Genomic DNA, 18,936 nt, shown 5'->3' with positions numbered 1-18,936 from the left:
GAAAGAGGGAGAAAAAGGGTATCTTGGGGAATATTCAGGTCTTTAGGGGCTACCAAATATCTCAAGAAAGAGGGCTGTGTCAGTAACTCCACACATCAGCACTGCCATTTCCTGGAAAACTCTGCAGTAATAAAGTGTTACAAACAGCAAAGGAGCTAAAAAAAATGTATTTCCAGATTTAAAAAGTCTAAGTCTTCATCCACATAACAAACAGGTAGAAAAAGAGCAGCTTTTTGACCAAAAAAGGTTAAACCTAATTAAATTGAAAGCTTCACTTCGAAGAACTTTTTTTTTTCTTCCTTTTGTTTAGTTTTGAAAAATAATTCAGATGCCAAATGGCATTCCAAGTTTAATCCAGGGAAGATAAGCAGAAATGTTAAGGCCCATAAAACAGCAGCTGATACTGAGAGCATCATCTCGAATGAGTGCAGTAATGCAGTGTACTCTTTGTTTTCCTAACGTGGCTTGTTTCAAACAAATTATGTATTTTCTAACGCTTCTTTTCAAACCGGAATATAGGGAAAAATTGGAGGAAAAGGTTTTTGTAACTGTGTCCCACATAATGATGATGAGTCACCTTTTGTCTCTGTTAAAATAAGTAACTTCAACTTTCAGACTACTTCACGCATTTTCAAAATTATAAAAATTCAGAAACGAATTTAACCGAGATGCAAGATGAAAACCATTTAAAACCCAAACTCTTCTTTTAGTCCCTGTACAACACGTGCAGTTCAATTCATCTCTGAGTAAACAACATTGCAGACAGAACATAAAATCCTTTTGTTAACATGCAACACAAAACAGACCTGTTAGACTGCAAAATAAGATGAATCAAAGCAAAAGTTATGAAAATTATTAAAAGAAAAAGGGATAAAAATACATACACTTGGTATAGGCATGACCTGCATCTGGTCACCCTGGGGAAAAAGAAAAAAAATCACTGTAAGGGTAATGGCTTTTAAAGGGTAGAACAAAGGTCTGAAGCAGTAAATGTAGCACTCAAACATTTTAAACCAAAAGTTCAAAGTATTTAAGAAACCAGGGTAAAAAAAAAACAAAAAAACAGGATCTTGCATTTTAGTCGCTGAAATGATCGGTTAGTATATCGGCATTTATGATTTTTAGGAGACTGGACTGGTAAAACCCATGCTATGATTAATAAGAGATGATAATAAGAAAGTACCTGTATTTACTGTAACTTTTTCAGCTTTAAGATCTACTAATGTGTGTATCTGTCTATTTTCACTGCAGCAACAAGATGCTCAGCCAGACCTTGGTAGCAGGGCAGAAGCCCACTCCTTGAAGACACTTCACTTGAGACAACTGCCTCAGAAAAAACAGCATTTTCCCTTAGGCAACAGCAAAATGCCCAAGATGGACATGATGATGGTAAACCAATCAAGGAATGCCACTTTCTTCACCCAGATAGAGGCAACAGTATCAGTGCTCTTCCCATGGTCTCACTTTTGTATTGTACTTGAGAGAAGGGAAGACAGTCTTTGGCCAACTTGACCTTTTCTTCTCATCCTGGGACCCGACATATGGAGACAAAGACGATTCCATTTACAGCTTCTAAATGGAGATAGGCTGGTCACAGGGTCGCCAGCTTAATATGTAAGACATTTTGGGAAGCAGGAACTGTATTTTCTAATCTTTCTGATCTGTCAGAAACAAGTATTTGTTTTCTGGTGGGCACTGCACATTAAAAAAAAAAAGCTGACCCTTCTAGCACAGATGTTGCTTAGGTAGATTATGTTATTCTTTAATTACTTGGACAGCATGGGCTCTGACTACCAGCAGATTGACTATCTATTGAAAGAGCTGTTTTCAACATTAGAACATCCTCTTCCAGCTGAAAAAGTCTTGTGCTCACTTGTTTTGGAGTCTAACATAGTGTTGACACATCACTGACAAACAAAAGTAATTCAGTATTATTTTTAAAGTCCTCTTTTTATTGCTACAACAGCAGAAATTTTTACTGAAATTTGACCAAAATCCAGAGAAGCTGATGAAGCAGCTAGAGAGCAGCAACTACCACGAACTATCAAGAAGTTTGCTTTAGTAAAAAGTATCTGATCTCTACAAAAACAAACACAAAAACTGGTAAGAATCCAAATTTTCCTCAAGATAATGGCAAAAAGAAAAGGGAAAAAAATATAATTCAGCATGTTAATGTCCTGTTAGTGGAACATCATCTGAAGTTCGTGGGCCATTTGAGAAAGGAGTGAATTTGTGTAGGTGCCAGTCAGATTAGCTGGCCTGTGATCAAATTGTTATCAAAGATATGGTTACGCAGGCAGAGCACAGATTGCAAACCCGTGTTTTGTTTGTTTTTAAAGGCATTTTTTTCATTCACTGGTAGAGAGAATAAAATACAACTGGAGCTCCTCTTCCATCAACAGACAAAAACAGTATATAAGAGGTAGAGGCATATCCACAGTTATGGTACAAGATTATTTTACTCTTGGACACAAATATACCTGCGTATCACATCAGGTTTTCCTACAGACTTCAAGAAGCACTCACCGTGGCATAACTTGCTTTCTATTTTGGCAATCTCTTGAAGCAAGAGCTGCACCCCACAGCATTACTGTTCATCCTGACTTTCATGGGAATCCAGAACCTAAGTTGCTAAAGGACTTGCATTACTGTTCACTTTATTTTTCTTGCAGAATAAAAAAACCAAGGAAAACAAGCGAATTTCCTAACAGGAACCCTAAAAGTACCAATGCAAAAATCAAAATGGTAATGATGACAACTGGAACAACAAGCAGAAAGATAAATGCAAGAGTCTGCTGGTAAAGTTAAAGTTTAAATGAACAGGCAAATGCTTTTTAAAAACAAGCCTGCTATGGGAAACTTTTTAACAGTGTCCTGCCTCATTTCCTGATGCCTTGGAACAGGAAGGGAAGTAGGTCATAATGCTATCGTTTGAAATAGATGACAGATGACTGCATTTGTTGAAGTCTTTCCACGAGCTCCTGATGCTGGTAACAGGACAAAGCTGTTCCTAGAATGCCAAAATTTCCCCATTGTATCACTAAGATAACCCAGGAACTGATTTGTCCAGCCACTGAAATCAGGGGTTTTTTTTTCATGGCATGATATATACAGATGAAACAATAAATCCTACCTTTTCCCTTAGCTACGTAATTTTAGTCCGAAAGACACAGCATTTTCAGTACCGCAGCCATTCATTAATGCTGTCTGTCTACGGTTGTGTACGGGATCAATGAGCATCAAGTGACAGACCACACTATTTTGCTTTTTTGAGAACAGTCTGTATTCAAAGATCAGGAGTTGTTTCATTTTAAAGAATAATGCCTTAAAAGAAAAAGCTGATCAAAAGAACAGATTTACCATATTAATTTCTTTAACACAAAGCTTATACTAGACTGTGATAGGTTCTTTAAAAACAACAATATAGTAGCTATTTGACTCTTTCATTGACTTGGACTATCGAGCTTTGTCTCTTAACATAGAAGACTTTTTAGGCAAAGGTGGTCAGAATGCGTAGGCAGAGACAGAGGAACCAAACATAGCTACGCAGAGGCTTTTTTTTCCTAAATAGACCTACCATACCGCATGCTGATGGCGACCCACAGAACCAAACACTAGGAATTTTCTTGCTCTGATCAGCAAAGGTTAAGCAGAGGAAGATTACTATTACTTACATTAATCTCACTTATCTTCCTCCACACTGAGGGGTGAGACTGGTTTCCACATCTGTTCGGAAAGCATGCTGTTAACAGACTCCCCATCAAAGAGTCCATGCTCGTGTGGCTCCTCTAGGTCTCTTGCATGAAGAAGATGCTACTTTTGACCTCAAGAACATGCTCCCTACAAGCTGTTTTTCTCATTCTGGTGAACCATATTCACATTGGATAGAGAAGATCCCTTCCCCTGCACTTTCAAGTGTTATAAGTACAGATCCCCAAAGCAGAAAAGAGTGTTGGAGACACGACAATAAGTCATCAAAACAGCTTTCCAGCATCACCTTGGAGAGGACAGAACTGTGCGGCAAAAAGCAGTGGGGAGAAAGAGACCTAACTTTTGCAGTGGTTAGGGTGAGGTGGAAATTCAAGGACCTGACATTTCTGGCTTCATTCCTGTTACAGGGAAAGCAGCAGGGGCAGCTGCTGCCCCCAGAATAAACCTTCTTCTAATTCCGTCTTCTCCCCTGTTGAGTGTGGATCAAGACCTTCTCCTCTAATCCAACAAGTATAAAAAAAACCCTTTCCTCATTCATGTTTCATCTTGTTGAACACAAGCCATCTGCCTGATTTGGATCGAACTGAGAAACAAAAGCAGAGATGACTCTAGTGGAAGGGGGTTGTAAGTGAAATGGCAAAGTGCCGATAGACTTGTCAGAGCTCCCTCACCCACCACGACTGAAGGCAAATGGAAGAGAGAGCCAGTTTGCATCTAGCTTTTCTCACCTTTCTCTAGCTGGATCCCTCCTTGAAGCCTGCAGATGAAATCTGTATCTGGAAACACTTCAAAACTCAGGTAACAAACTTACCCAGCAAAAAAAAAAAAAAAAAAACTTACACCGAGAAGCATGCCCGGAAAATACACAAATTGAGTCAAGGTGCTAACTGAAGAACAGAAATTGAGATTTCAATTTTGTTTTCAGAAGAAAACAAAAACCACTTCCCTCTCCCAACACTCTGGACCCTAAAAAAACTGGGTGGAAGGTCTTGGTGAGCTGCCTGCTGCTGAGGAGGCAGGAAAAAATTAGCAAGGATTTCACGAAGCCAAACATTTTGTGCTCCCAATGACACATCTGGCTCGGCACCCAAGCTGTAGACAGGCTGATATACCCACTGCAATAGATATTACGTCCTAGAACGCATCTTTGTGCTGCACTAAAAAGCTGTCACATTTTAAGAAAAACAAATATATAATAGTTTCAGTAAATACAAGTTATTATTGAAAAATGTTATATTGAAACTTTAGAGACAGAATGGATCATTCATTACCAGTATTAGAGTCACATTTGGACAAGCAGCTGCTCTGTGAGTAGAAGGTTTAAAAGTGAACTCAATACTTTAAAGAAGTTTTTGGGCTTTTCCCCCTAATGGAATAGAAGTCAGTGCTGAAAAACCCTGTTTATTCAAAACCATGCTCCGTTTGGCGTTTCTTCCAATCTTATGAAGAAGTGACATGACACTTGACTTGCCAAGCATAATCAAGTCACATCACTTGATAAAATACTACATGAAGCACCGATTTCATTTGAAGCACTGATTTCATGTTTTCTAACTCAGCAAAATAATAATAATAATAAAACCTAAATCGCACAACGCAATTACTCTGAACAAAATTTCAGAACTCTGTTTTCAATTGCTTTATAAAATACCCTTCGATGCTTTCCCTCCTTTACAACAGGTTAGCGTTGAAAGAATGAGACTCCTAATTAGGAGGAATTTAGCTTGTCACATCAACTTCAAGAATACGCCAGAAGCAACATAGAACAAACGCCGAATTCCTGTGAAACCAGCAGAGGCTTTCTCCGTTCCTTTCCCTGCTCTGAAGTCTTTATCACCAGTTTTCACACAACTCTACTGAACAGTAAAGACAGAAGGAAAGTACATCCAAGCCATTTTATACTAGTTTCCAATAGTAGCTATTTAACATTATTGTGCAATTTTCTTCCATTTTTGAAGGAAAAGGTCACAACACATGAACTGACTGGGCCATGGTCAGAGGTCACCTGTGACGTGACAAATAATTAATACAACATACAAAAGAGAGAGCAGATATTAAGTAAGTGACCGTTTGAACAGCAGCTCAACAGAATTTAAACTGTTCTTAACCTGGCAGGCAGATTAATACAACATGAGCTTTAATTAAACAGCAGAGGAGTTTAAGCAGTGTGTTGTCAGGCTTTCTTTTCTTTCCTAAAACAGGTAATTTTGTCATTCCTAGACATTTCATTTCACCAATTTAGAAACTGAGGCCCACTGTTGCATGTACTTTCCCCCAACCTACTTATCACTTCTGAATCTAGACAAGATGCTCAGTGTAACTCGGTCAGATCCAACCAGCCTGCACAGTTCTAAAACACAGCTCTCCTAGTAAAAAGCACTAGCCTGACAACGTAACGATATTCATGTAACATCCAAGTCTTAAACGCTCTTCTTCTTTCTTTAGAAGAATTTCCTACTTACACTAACCGTGTTAGCACTGAAAATAAAAACAGCATATAAAAACACATACAAAGCTTGTTAGTCTTCAATACTGCATTTAAAACAGAAATGTTACAGGCTTATTTGCACTCACTTAAGAACTACCCAAAAGCTTAGCCATACTTGATTTCTTCTACAAAGATCTGTACACATCTGAGTGCATTTCATTCTGTTTGAAGAAAATGCACTCTTTAGTAATTCTTTTTAGCATATTCCTTGAACTCTTTTACTCAATTAAGCTGTAGTCTGGTAATGCTATGAATTCTGTGATTTGTGTCTTGGGCTCGTGTACAAGTACTGCACAACTTCAAAACTGTTCACTAAGGTAGCACAGAGTGAGGGTGGAAACTTGTGTGAACATACATGCAATCACTGGCTCAAGGCATAAGATATATTTAGAAAGTAATTAATAATAATTTTACAAAATGCAATCTGAAAACTACTGACTCCAGACCATTTTAACTCACGTTTTCTATAGAAAAAACAAACTCTTTTTTTCTTTACATTTTTGTTTCTAATGAACTCTCATTTTCTCTCATTTGTAACTTTGCTGGTAGCCTCACCTCTGCCTCCTTTCCATTCCCTAGCATAGTGGAAAGGGAAATTTTACTAGTTTGCCATTTCTTTTGCTCTTCAGGTGAATGTGCACATACATGCTACACACTACTCAGCTTTCCCTTCAGCACATCCAGGCTAGATTTCCCTCATTTCAGTCAAAATGTACCTTAGCCAGCAAAAGAAGTCTAAAAATACACATACAATTCCTCCTCTTGGCAGAGGACTTTTCAGTGCACTTTACCCCTGCGTGAGCAGTTTCAGCATGAACTGTTGCAGTTCAGAATTTACCTCCACACATATTCTTAGTCTCCATCACTTTAATTTGCTTTCCTTTCCTCTCACCCACCAAACAGTCCCTCTGCTCTTTCTCCTGAGCTCTTCAGAATTCAAACATACCCAGCAAAATTCAAAACCAAATAAAACGGACTGGAGAAGGTAGGTAAAAAATCAGCTGTATCAAATATGAAAAATTAGTGTGAAGAGCAGAAGGGTGAAAAGATAAGAGATATCTCCATTTCTGCTATTTTATTCCCCATCATGGATACACCTATATTTGCAATCTCTTAAAGTCCTGGAAAAGTGCGAGGGGAATGGTGTTTTGATTAAGCGTATAGCACTAGTGGGGTTTTCAGAGCGCTGAAAAACAACATGGTATGGAAAAGACAGTATTCCTATGTTTGCTATATTGAACTGAAACTCTTCATAACGCAAATGCTCTCAGTGTTATCAGATTTAAAAAGAACATACAAAATCATTTGTGTTATGATTTTATGAGTATGGCAAAGCAATATAATTACTAGAACTCAATGAAAGTAACATGCTGCTCTTACATACAATGCTGTGAAGCACTAAAAGTTTGTATCAATTAATTTGACTTATTAGGTAAACAAAACTTAATAACCTGGAAAAATGGCCAAAAGCTGATACCTCTGAACTCAGCGTGCATTGAATATAGGTGAACTGGTTAGAAAAAAGCTCCAAACAATTATGGTTCCCCCCATTTTTGAACTGTTTTTATATCACTGAAAACCCTTTTAACTGACATTCAAAAAGGTTCCACTACGCTCCATTTTAACCTTCCTGTAGTTGCGAAAGGGAACCAAAGCTAGAGACAACTCAGCATCTGAAGTTTTATGAGAAGTTCACATTTTTTTAGTGTCTTACTCAGGTTTTAAATATTGTTTGCTTATAAAACGTAGAGTGCCAATACCCCTCACAGAAAAGTTAGTTTTAAATTGCAGCTGAATAGATAGTATTAGCAATTCACCATCAAAATAGTAATTTTTTCTGTAACTCTTAAGTTCCCCATGAGGGAAACCTATTAAGACAAACCTTCAGAAGTGAGAACCTTGCTTACAAAAGACCCATATGACAGCAAAATAAGATAAAAGCCTGACCTTCTGAAGTCCTCCATTCTCCTCCACCAAAGGAGGAAGAGCACTGGTGCTATTGGTAGATGGTGGTTCGACATTGTAGTCACGAAAGCAGCAGAATAAGGTGCTAAAGATACTTCGACTCCTCTGCTTCTTCAAGCTGATATTACATTGGGACACTAGGAAAAAAAAACAGCAGAAAAATAAATTCATGTAGGCACAGACCTAGTTTTCCAGACCACAATGACTGAATTTAAGATGCATGGTTATTACCTCAGAAGTCCTTCTCAAGTCTTAAGATAACCTCACAGAGATTTTCCATCATATTGAGACCCCCTTCCTTCCGTTTCAGCACATTTTTTCCTCGCCGAACTCACACAGTGACATTAGCCTATTACTAACCAACCTGGATCTCTGCACAGTCAAAGGTTTTGCCATACTAAGACACTACATTGAGAGTTTTCCTAGAAATATCCAAAGTAGATACTGTAAATTACGTGAAATAACTTGCTGCTAAAATACGTCTCTGGACAGAGGAAGCAAACAAGTAGATACTGTAAATTACGTGAAATAACTTCCTTGTCTCTGGACAGAGGAAGCAAACAGGACTGATGTAAACCAGAAGAGATGCAATAAATGCCTACTGATGCCCTGACATACTTTCTAGCCAAATACACGATCAGGTGTGGAACATTTAAACTCCTGCAAGCGTCAGAAAAAGATCTGAGATGTTTCTGAGTTTCCTCTGTTACTGTTTGACAGCGTTGCTGGAGGACAAAAGACAAAACACTGAGGCAGCACTGTGAGCTGCAACGCTGGCTGCAGGAACAACTCTGGAGAGGGTGTTACTAAAGAAACAGGAGTCCTGGCCTTTCTTTTCAACTTGCTTATTGGTCTACCAGGACAAAAAAACCCAAACTGGTAAAAAATTACATACAGCTCAATGAAAGCAAGTGTAGTATTTTTAAAGACTAAAAACAGTAGATAAAAGCAACAGTTTGGAGAAAAGAAATGCACATAAAACATCTAGTGATTTCCCTATGATTCAAACTCTCGAAAATTATATCTTGAACACACATTAAAATAAAATAAAATTAAAAAAAAAAAAAATAGAGTTGGAAAAAATTTTAGAATATTTTAAGTAATACTCGATTTGATCACCAAATATTTTAATGATCTCTTGTTAGCTAGAAGTATTTCCTTCCTACATCAGAGTGCAACACGCGACAGATTCAGCACCCTTCTAGGGCAGGGACAGGCAGGTGCACCCTTTTCATCTTGTGCCTTTCGCGCAGCCCTTTTTCTTTGATGTTTATCTATACCACTGCAACATATGGTACTGAATGCTATCGATGCTCAACTTGTTAACATCACATGGTAACACAATGAGAGACAACCATGTCATGTGCATCCTGTAAACAACTGCTTTACCACAACTATTGCCGTGAATACGGTGCAAAACCGAACGCCACGCACCCCGTGCCAGAGACAGGCACTCCCCTCTGCCGTACTGCCGTACCTTGGCCAGGACCCACTTACCCTCTCCATTAAGCAGAGGAGTATCTTAGACTATAGAGATTTACGGCTTTCTTTTCAGAGTCAACAAATGATTTCATTTAAAACACACGCAAACAAGCCCGAACAAGTTATTTTTTATTCTTTTTTTCACAGCTATGTAGCAGCGCATCTTAAAGTAGCAAACTTTAAAAGGCGGATTACACTGGGAAAAAAGGATGCTACGCAAGTCGTAGCACCAAGCAGATTAACAGCCATCCACGCACTACATAGTTTGTTTACATTCTGCATTAGAAGGAACAAAACAGTCCCCCAACCCAAAGTTGGAGGGTGAAATTCTTAGTAAGTCCCATTACACATATCAACATATAATCCCCCATCTTTTCTCCTCTCTCAAATTATTAGGGAACTGCCACATACATCTACCTTCCTCCTGATACTACAAATATATCAAGTGCAATCAAGGCAACTGGCAACATAAATTCAAATAATACAATTACTACCACAAAAAGAAAATTTCAGTGGGAGAAGAGTTTTGTATGAAATGGAACAAATCTCCTGTGGAAGAATTAAGGGATACCATCGTGCTCTGAAGTCAGAAGGTGTGCAGGTACACACGTGTGCTTTGACAAGAAAGCCTCATGGTGCAGATTTTGAGTGAACTTTCAAGTACTCTCTGAAAGTAGAAACAAATCTTTTGACTTTGAAGAGTCAGCGTAAGCTAGACATCAGTATTTTCTCCTCACAAAGCACTTGTGAGGTGTCTAACAGGTCCAACAGTAATATTCTGTTTTCCATATAGCACGCATTTCCATATTTGCTAAAATATTTTTCCACCTCAACGGAGTGAGCAATGCTCAGGTTCAGTTATTAATTGCTACTAAGAGGAAAGTGTACCAATATAAAAAACTAAATGGGTTTTATAAACTTTCACCATTTAAAAAGTGCTCAGATAACAGAATAAAGTCAGAATTGTGCACAGATTTGTGTGCGTCTGTGTGTTTAAGGAAGTGTTTCATTACTTTAAAGACACTTGTAAACTGAAGCCAATCTGATCACCGCTTTTCAATACTCCAGTTAAACAGAAAACACATGCAAAACTCTTGCCATTGGTGGTGTATGTTACAGTAAGAGGCTCATTCTCAAAATGTCACATTCCATTTGCAACAATTTTGCAGAAACATGCATTTAGAAATCCCCAAAGATGCCTATGCAGCTATAAAGGACTTTTTCAAAACAGCACTCAAGAAAATCTGTATCACAGGCACAAGCAAGTTTTTTGCAATACCATCCAGGCAAAGGAGAACTCCTTTCTGACCGTAAATGTTGAAACATGCTGAAATTTGAATGGGAAGTACAATGCTGTGTGTCCTGTTCCCTACAGCTAGTGCCACAGAAACCTGCCTAATAATCTGTATTTTGTTTTCAGCCTCTACCGAAAAATATGACAGCCAATAATCAAATTTGAATACTTAAAATAGAAATGCTCTTACACAGCATTTATCATAAGCTTTTGTTTTTCCTGGACTTCATAAAAGTACAAGAATGTAACATGAAACTTCATTACGCAAACAATTTTTATGCATAAAATAGTCCTCCCAAAGCCAAGACTGCATTTTATAATAAAGTCCAGTTTATATTCTAGGCTGGGATTGCTGTAGGTCTTCAACGCAGGATCCATTTCTATAAAGTTAATAAAAGTGAGAATGCTAAGAAAGAAAAACTAATTACCAAATGTTTGCATAAGAAATGTTGCAGAGTACTTCTGAGCTTAGTCTATGGGAGGTTATTGAATACAAACAGCACGCAAGGCAAAAATTTACCAAAACCACATCATCTTCGTCCCCAAACCTCATAATGCTTAAGATCAGACCATGGATGGTCCGGACACGTGAAGAGCCATATTAACGGATTACAGGATGAAGTCCCAAATTTTCAGGAGAAATTCTGCCCAATAACAACGACAGCATTTAACGGAGAGGCATGAAAGCCGGGATGCTGCATGGGCTCCTATGGCTATGGCTTTATTATAAAGACATTTATGGCCAAGAGACACTCGAACTCCTCATCTCTAGCGATTCCTCCAGTCTGTTTGTATCTTGCTGCTGTGAGCTGCTGTTTGTAGCAAGCCTTTCGATCAGGTACGAATTACAGCAGCGTTTTTAAATTCATAAATTCATAACAGCCTCAGCTGCACAGCAGATCGACAGGAACAGCACAAACACTAAGGAACTAACATTTCTATCTTTTCTACATAGAGGACTGAAAGAGGCAGTAAACGGAGTAAATAATCTAAGTAAGCATTCAAAAATCTCAGACAAAAGCTACTGATTTGTCCAAATCACTTAAGAATTCTTGTTTTCCTTGATCAAATGATATATTTCAAATGGACACTCACGTTCACTTAGTGAAATATTTGTTCTAGTAAAAATATTCCTTCATGTTGTTTTTAATTTTGGCAGTTTTGCCATTCATAATACAGTGGAGTTTCAAATAGGTATTTCCACTAATTTAGGTATTATTTTAAAGATATCTGTTTTTTTAAATAATATGTTATAAAGGCTCTACTGTGACTTAATAATTTCGGATGCAGTAAGGAACAGAAGTTCTCAAGTGGCTTTATGTGCCATGCAGTATTAACACACACAGGTATTGCATATGTGGAAAAGATTTGCACCGTATCTCATTTTGAGCAACCATGACAGTGTTGTGCATCACAGAAAAGATTTTCTCCTTCCTTAGTTACACTGGACCAAATGCAATAGGTATGCTGTTTGCTAGATTTGCTTTTCTTGAAGTGCTGACAGTACATACAGGTAACAACTATAACTCTGAAAATGTAAAGAAGCATTAATATTGAATCACTACCATTAATTTAGGTATTCCGAATGCCAGCAAATTTTAAAGAGAAAAAAACTGCAGAGGACAAAACCCAGCGTTCCTTAAAAGCCTATAGGTAAGACCAAGCAGTAATGATACTGGGAGTGGTAAGCTTAATTATCTAAACTCCACGTCTGAGCAGCATCCAGCATATGGACTTTAGAGGACTTTTTCTTTTTTTCCCCCTCCATCTTTTGGGAGTTGGAACTCATTTCCTATGGTATCCACAGAAATACTGTACCCATTACCACTATCACCACTGAACGCTGAAGACAACTTCAAGTGACCTTTTACAATCTTGAACACTGCATACCAAACACTTAAACACTGCATACCAAAAAAGCCCAGGCAAAATAACTTCACAATATGAAAGCATGTTATCCGTGAAAGCAGAGAAGACTGTAACCAGCAGATATCTGCCGAAGTTGAAGAAAGGAACGACGCAAGACTGGAGCGATGCTTTCCCTGAACACCATCCCAGGTACATTGTAGCTGCAGTTTAAGGATTTCCTTACCTAAAGACATCAACTGCGTATGTAACAGTCCTCAACTAACTCCTCTTCCGTGACTTTGTCCCATCACGTCTGGAACCTACCCCAACTTTTAGTGCTAAAAGTATCCTGGGGCAAGAAGGTCCACAGCTCAGTCAAGTTTAGCTGTTTCATAACTCCGACCCTCCTTGTTTCTTATCTTTGTACCTTCTCTAATTCACATTTTTGAGCAGGAGGAGGGGGACTAGAACCGCACACGATATCCAGGATGAAAGGAGAAAGCACCATGAATTTATACACCCACACAATGCTTTGTTCTCTTACTTTCCTAACAATTCCTAATATCTTATTTGTGTTTTACAACAAGTGAGCATTGGGCTAATGTGATTTTTCAGAAGATCTTATTGTAACACCAAAGTCTCTTCATTAGTAGGTATTTCAGGCATCACTGCAAATACAAGTCAAGAATTCTTATCTCTTCCCATGCAGAAAATTGCACTTAAGTTCATCTGCTATTTTAGAGGCCACCCATTCAGAATCATGTTGCCTTCCTACAACTCTTCGCAGTTAAGTTTTCAATCTATATACAGGTGCACATATATGCACACACATTCATATACATGCACAAACAAATACACACCCCTTTCCCTTACAATTTTTGTTGCCTTATTTCCTTACTTCCTTTTCCACATAGCTTAAGACTATGCTGAAGAGCAGACTGCAGAGATCCCTGTGTAACTCCTTCCCCAGGGATCTCATGGAGGTCTGCAAGAGCCTTCAGCGAAGCACTTTGTCAAATTATCTGAATTTCTAAAAGATTATTTGCAGACAGGGTCAGAAACAGGAACGCAGCTCTCCCTGCCAGAAGGGAAGCCCTTCTGGTCCAGATTTCCCCCAATTTGAAAGTGCAAGGTCTCACCCATAATTTCCAGATGCTGTCCTGCACTATTTCTAACGACAAGCCTTGCTGCTCGTAACCTGTGTGCTACCTGCTGCTTGCGCGTAAGTTAATTCTTGAATTGCCCGCAAGTTTCTGGAAGTTAAAGATGGTCCACAGATCTGTGCTTATTGAGGTCTTCTGTCAAGTCCTAACGAACCCACAGCATTACTAAGTCTGGGGAGGGGGTTCAAGAAAAGATAAAGACAAGTTTTAAAATAAATTAGTGCAATCATGTAAGTTTAAATAGAAGATACTGTACTGGGTGGTTATACAAACAGAACAGGAAGAAGAAAAAAAAAAACAAAACACAAAAACCAAACCCCAAACATTACAGACATAGGTTATAATAGAAATTAATACAAGAGCATGCTAACAGAAGTAATCTACAGCACCTTCTCAAATCTCCTTTCACTCAAACCATCCTTTGGAGGCAGAAGCGTTGACGCTGCTCTTCTCCCACCAAGATAGTTCCAATAGCAGCACAAGTTACAGAGCAAAGAAAAAGCTTTTCCCTCATGCACTGTATCTGAAAAAAGTTTCGTTCAGGGCTTCTCCCATCAAATTTTGCTGGAGTTGTGTGAAATGACAAAAGCATATTGTTGCACAGCCGTCACACAAGAAACCCCTTATTGCTCCAGGAAGCCACCATGGGATGACTGGAGGGCTCCTAATCCAGCCCATCCCTCTGCAGCGCATGAGTGAGCTAATTACTGCTGAATTTTTCCTAATTAAACGAATGCAATAGCCAGTCCTCTCGAATAATATAAACTGGGTAATGAAGAGACTTTCCGTGCGCTTACAGATGAACTTGCTAAATGCAAGAAAATGAACATCTGTGTATCGTGAGCTCTCCATTAACAAGTTTGTTTATAATACAAAATGGAAAGATTCAAGTCAGAATAAAGTGGTATTAAACAAAGCCTTTCTTCAAAAGGAGGCAGTTTCAAAATTTATACATGATTAGAGATGCATAATTTGCCCAATCTTCCTAAAAGGTTGCATTTCATCTTATCAGAAAAACATAATTTTATATCCTACATGACTCAAGCTAGAAACACTTACGTAGCAGAAAACGGGCAACTGTGCTCATGCAGCTCCTATTTTTGTGATGTATTGACCAGGATAGAAATTATTTTACAATACTTGATGCCAAATCTGCACGTGATGCCCATATAACAGGTTTTAAATGCCATTTGCAGTTTATCATTGAAAGGTTTAATCTTCCACATGAGCTTTGCAGAAAATATAGCAGTAACAGCAGTGTCACATACCTGAAACAACAACCCACAACTGGTTTAACCTTCAAACATGTATAACCCAAGCAAATTGCTCTGTTTATACTGGACATGATATACCCCAGAATTACCTTCATTTCAACTGAAGCTGGCAACCTCTCCCCCCTCCCAAACATAATTAAATAAACTTAAGGTTTTGGTTTTTCCATTCAAATTATTTCTTTGAAGGGAGGGATCCCAGATTAGTCTAGTGAAAGAAAAATCTTTCCAGAATGTTTAACTACCCCCTGCCAAACCCTTTCCCATACACTGCATTAGTAGTCTGCTCTGGATGGAGCTGATTGCATGGCTAGCAGCCAAGAAATAAAAGCTTAAACACGTAAGACAGGTGGGGACATAGGGGAAAAATAACCAAGTAACTTAGTTTTTCTTTTGAGCTAATCTCTTCTTTATCTCACTTTAATCTATTTAAAGTAGGTCACTGCACTTGGATCTGAAAAGATGTCAATATGATTTATGAACTTTTAGGAATTTTAAGAAAAATTGAACATTACTCTTATTAACCCATTCCATGATGTTTTGGAAAAGAAGCTCAGAAGTTGCACCCGTACACCAAGATAAAATGGTTATGCAAGAACATCTTATCTTATCCAAAGAGAAGTTATCTAGTGGATATCAGAACACTACAGTTTGCTTTCCATACCTGCAAAAGTCCTATAAAAATACACTTCCACATAGTATCCAGGACAAAAGTAAAAAAATCATCGCGATGAATGTTAATTCAAGGCAGCTAAAGCTATACGAAGAAAAAAGACTGCTACCTAACCAAACAAAGCTTTGGAAACATTTTTGTTGCGGCAGCTTAAAGCAAAAAACTTCTTTTGCCTTAAATTATTTATTACAGTCCTCAAATCTGGATGAATTAAATACCTGCTGTTATTGTTGGATGCTCATTTTCTAAGGATCAGAAGTAGTGAAATTCTGAAGTCATTTTTGTAATACACGACTGAGAACTCAGCATTGCTGTCTCTGTACAAGGCTGTGATGCATCATGAGATATATATAGAGCTAGTAAATGTTAAAACCAGCAACTGTACACTGAAGCCTCTTAACTGACAAGGGCGGATAAGAAACCATGAAAAGGCTCAAAACAGCACATAAACCTGATGGATCCCAAGGCAAATTCCAAAACCATACAGCAGTTGGTATACTTCAGTCTGCACACTGAGGTTTGGTTGGACATATATACACATGATGGTATAATCTTCACATCATATGCATCAGCTTCTCATACAAGCCATGATTCAAACACCTGTGCTGTCTTGCAGTGTTGCAGCATTCAAAGAATTAAGAGGGTTGCGACTAGGAAATGCTATGTTAAAGGACAGGTATCTGTCAAAGCTGAACTCCTTCTATTTATTCAGCTCGAAGACTGAAGGCAGATCCACTGCTTCAGGGGCATCCACATTTAATAATGAAGCCTAAAAGTTAAAAACTGTTTTAACATTCTAATTAACCCTTTGAACTATGTTCTGAGTGAAATACCTTCAAGTTCAAATTAAACAGTGCAGATTTTGGCCGGCTCCTTTCTTGCTCCAGTGCTTGACAAGCTAACGGGGCTATGCTGAGACCACTTCCAATTTTGAGAAGCAGCACGGTAGATCTGTATCTCCAAAGGACTGAAAAGTAGGTCTCCTTGTGATCCAGGAAGGAACTAATTAACAGTTAGCACTTTCTTTTTTGTGCCTGTATCGCTTGCCACTGGAACAGCCAGGGACAGAAGATGGATGAGAATACGGAAGGGAAGTTAGGAGATGTCCACTTCCAGTAACTCCTTCAGCAAGATAAGCCAGAGAGCTGCTGTACCTTTGCCTTCTATGAAAACAGCTGGACAGTGTTTAAACAGGAGCTGAACGTGCCCATCCAGCCTCCTCTGGATTCTCCTCCAAGCTAGAGAAGAGCCCGAGCTGTGCTCGGTACCTGTCCTGCACTGGCATCCATCCACCTGGTCCAGCCACCTCGCGTGGCATCTTGCGAGAGAGCACCAAGGGCCTGCAACGGGGTGCCTGGTCTTCAAGGCTGACCTGTGCACGCTCGCTTCCTTTTCGCATAGGACTAAGTAACTGCTGAACACACTAAAAAAGGCACTACAAGGACATGCAACATTTTTTTAATGACTCTATGCATATATGCACACATATGCAGCTCACAGTCGAACCTTTTCCTAGTATTCACTTTTTTTGAGAAGAGCCATGGCACTTCATAGGTTCCAGAGGAGCCTACGGATATAAATTCCCAAAACATACATCTGCTTAAAAAAATTAATAAAATTAGTAAATAAAATAAATAACTAGCCACACCCCACAGAGTCACTCATCCATCAGCTGGTAGTCTGAAACGGTAACAGAGCTGCCACATGTACAAAGGACCAAAACAACTTTAAAAAAAAAAAACAGATAAAAAATTAAAAGAAAGAAAACCCCCTCATCTCACTTTCACACTACACACAAGGCAAGGTTGCAGCGCTGGAGTTTAGTGTTTGTTGGCAGAAGTGATCAAACTCAAAGTTTTTTTCCTTTTCCTAAAACAAAATATTTCACTTCTGAAGTGCAATGCAAAAGCGATGCTTCAAAACAGTTTAAGGGCAAAATAAAATACAGCAAATAATGCAAACATAGCTCCAGTGCCAAAAGATTACTACCATTTTTAACTGGATGGAAAACGAAGCTAACTGAACTACGCAGGCAACATTATGGAGACGTGTTATGCTACAAAATAAACATAACTTCTTGCAGTGACATTATGGAGCCATCTCTCTGTACATATAGTGCTTCACTAAGTTTAATGTTTTGTTTCAGTCACAGTAATCTGTAGTGTAGAAGAAATATCCATAGAATCTGATAATTTAAAGCACACCATGAAGATTCACTTTAAAAAATATATCTTCTGTAAAAAAATGTAAGCATTTCAGAAGCTGCAGCATTTCTTCGTCGTTTGAGCAAGGACCGAGCTGCTCGATCTGGAGATTTTCCCAGCGCCGAGGTTTGGAGCGGCAGTTGAACAGGAAATACTGCACAGTCTGTGCATGCATTACATTCCTGTCCCGCCCCGAGCGGGCGGCCAACAAACAAACCTTTCTTCTAGTAAAAGAGAAAAAAAAAAAAAACAAAACAGGCAGACTGCACAAAGTTCACCAGCAGATGTGGCCTATGAATCCAAACCGGCCTTTTCTGCTGATAAAAAGAATTCGATGCATTTGCAACGTTGGTGTAACGTCACGGTTTTGTGAAGCTGGATCAGCAAAGACCTGGAAGTTTAAAGATGCAAAATCTGCAATGCTGAGCTTCTGCAGGGTGCTGTAAGTGAGCAGTAATTGCACATATGTCAGAGGGTTTATTTTAAGAAGGTTTTGCCAAATATTAGTAGCAACTTACGATCAAGCTGCAACAGCCGATCAGAACTGAATTTTGTACAGCAAAAAAGACCTATTCACAAAAAAGAGGATTGTTTTATTTCCATTTTATGTGCAGCACTGAAGAACAAGGATTCGGCGCTGAAGTTACAAACAGAATTAGCAACCAGAACATATGTTCATGCATCTTGACCCTTTTGAATTGATCCCAGGTTGACCTCTTATATCTTGGAAGATATTTATTAATAATTTGTTAAATACTTGGGAGGGAAGGCAAAGGAGAAGCAAACAAATGGAAACATGAGCAGCACATGGGGTCAAAATGGCAGTATCTCAGAGTT

The 18,936-nt window shown here is 38.7% G+C and overlaps 1 protein-coding gene across 1 annotated transcript in view; it reads right to left on the bottom strand.

The window, feature by feature from the left end:
- Positions 1–17,294, bottom strand: part of CTDSPL (CTD (carboxy-terminal domain, RNA polymerase II, polypeptide A) small phosphatase-like) — a 39,822-nt gene extending 22,528 nt beyond the window's left edge. Inside the window, exons 1-4 of the mRNA XM_009581853.1 lie at positions 17,164–17,294; positions 8,875–9,017; positions 8,147–8,301; positions 885–917 (exon numbers count right to left, since the gene is read on the bottom strand). Of these exons, the coding sequence (XP_009580148.1) occupies positions 885–917; positions 8,147–8,301; positions 8,875–9,017; positions 17,164–17,294 (462 nt within the window). The remainder of the gene's footprint in view (positions 1–884; positions 918–8,146; positions 8,302–8,874; positions 9,018–17,163) is intronic.
- Between the last annotated feature and the right edge of the window lie 1,642 nt (positions 17,295–18,936).

This window comes from Fulmarus glacialis, unplaced genomic scaffold, assembly GCF_000690835.1.
Source record: "Fulmarus glacialis isolate BGI_N327 unplaced genomic scaffold, ASM69083v1 scaffold2997, whole genome shotgun sequence".
NCBI lineage: Eukaryota > Metazoa > Chordata > Aves > Procellariiformes > Procellariidae > Fulmarus > Fulmarus glacialis.
The sequence above is the reverse complement of the archived record's forward strand: the minus strand, read 5'-3'. Positions and strand labels throughout refer to the sequence as shown.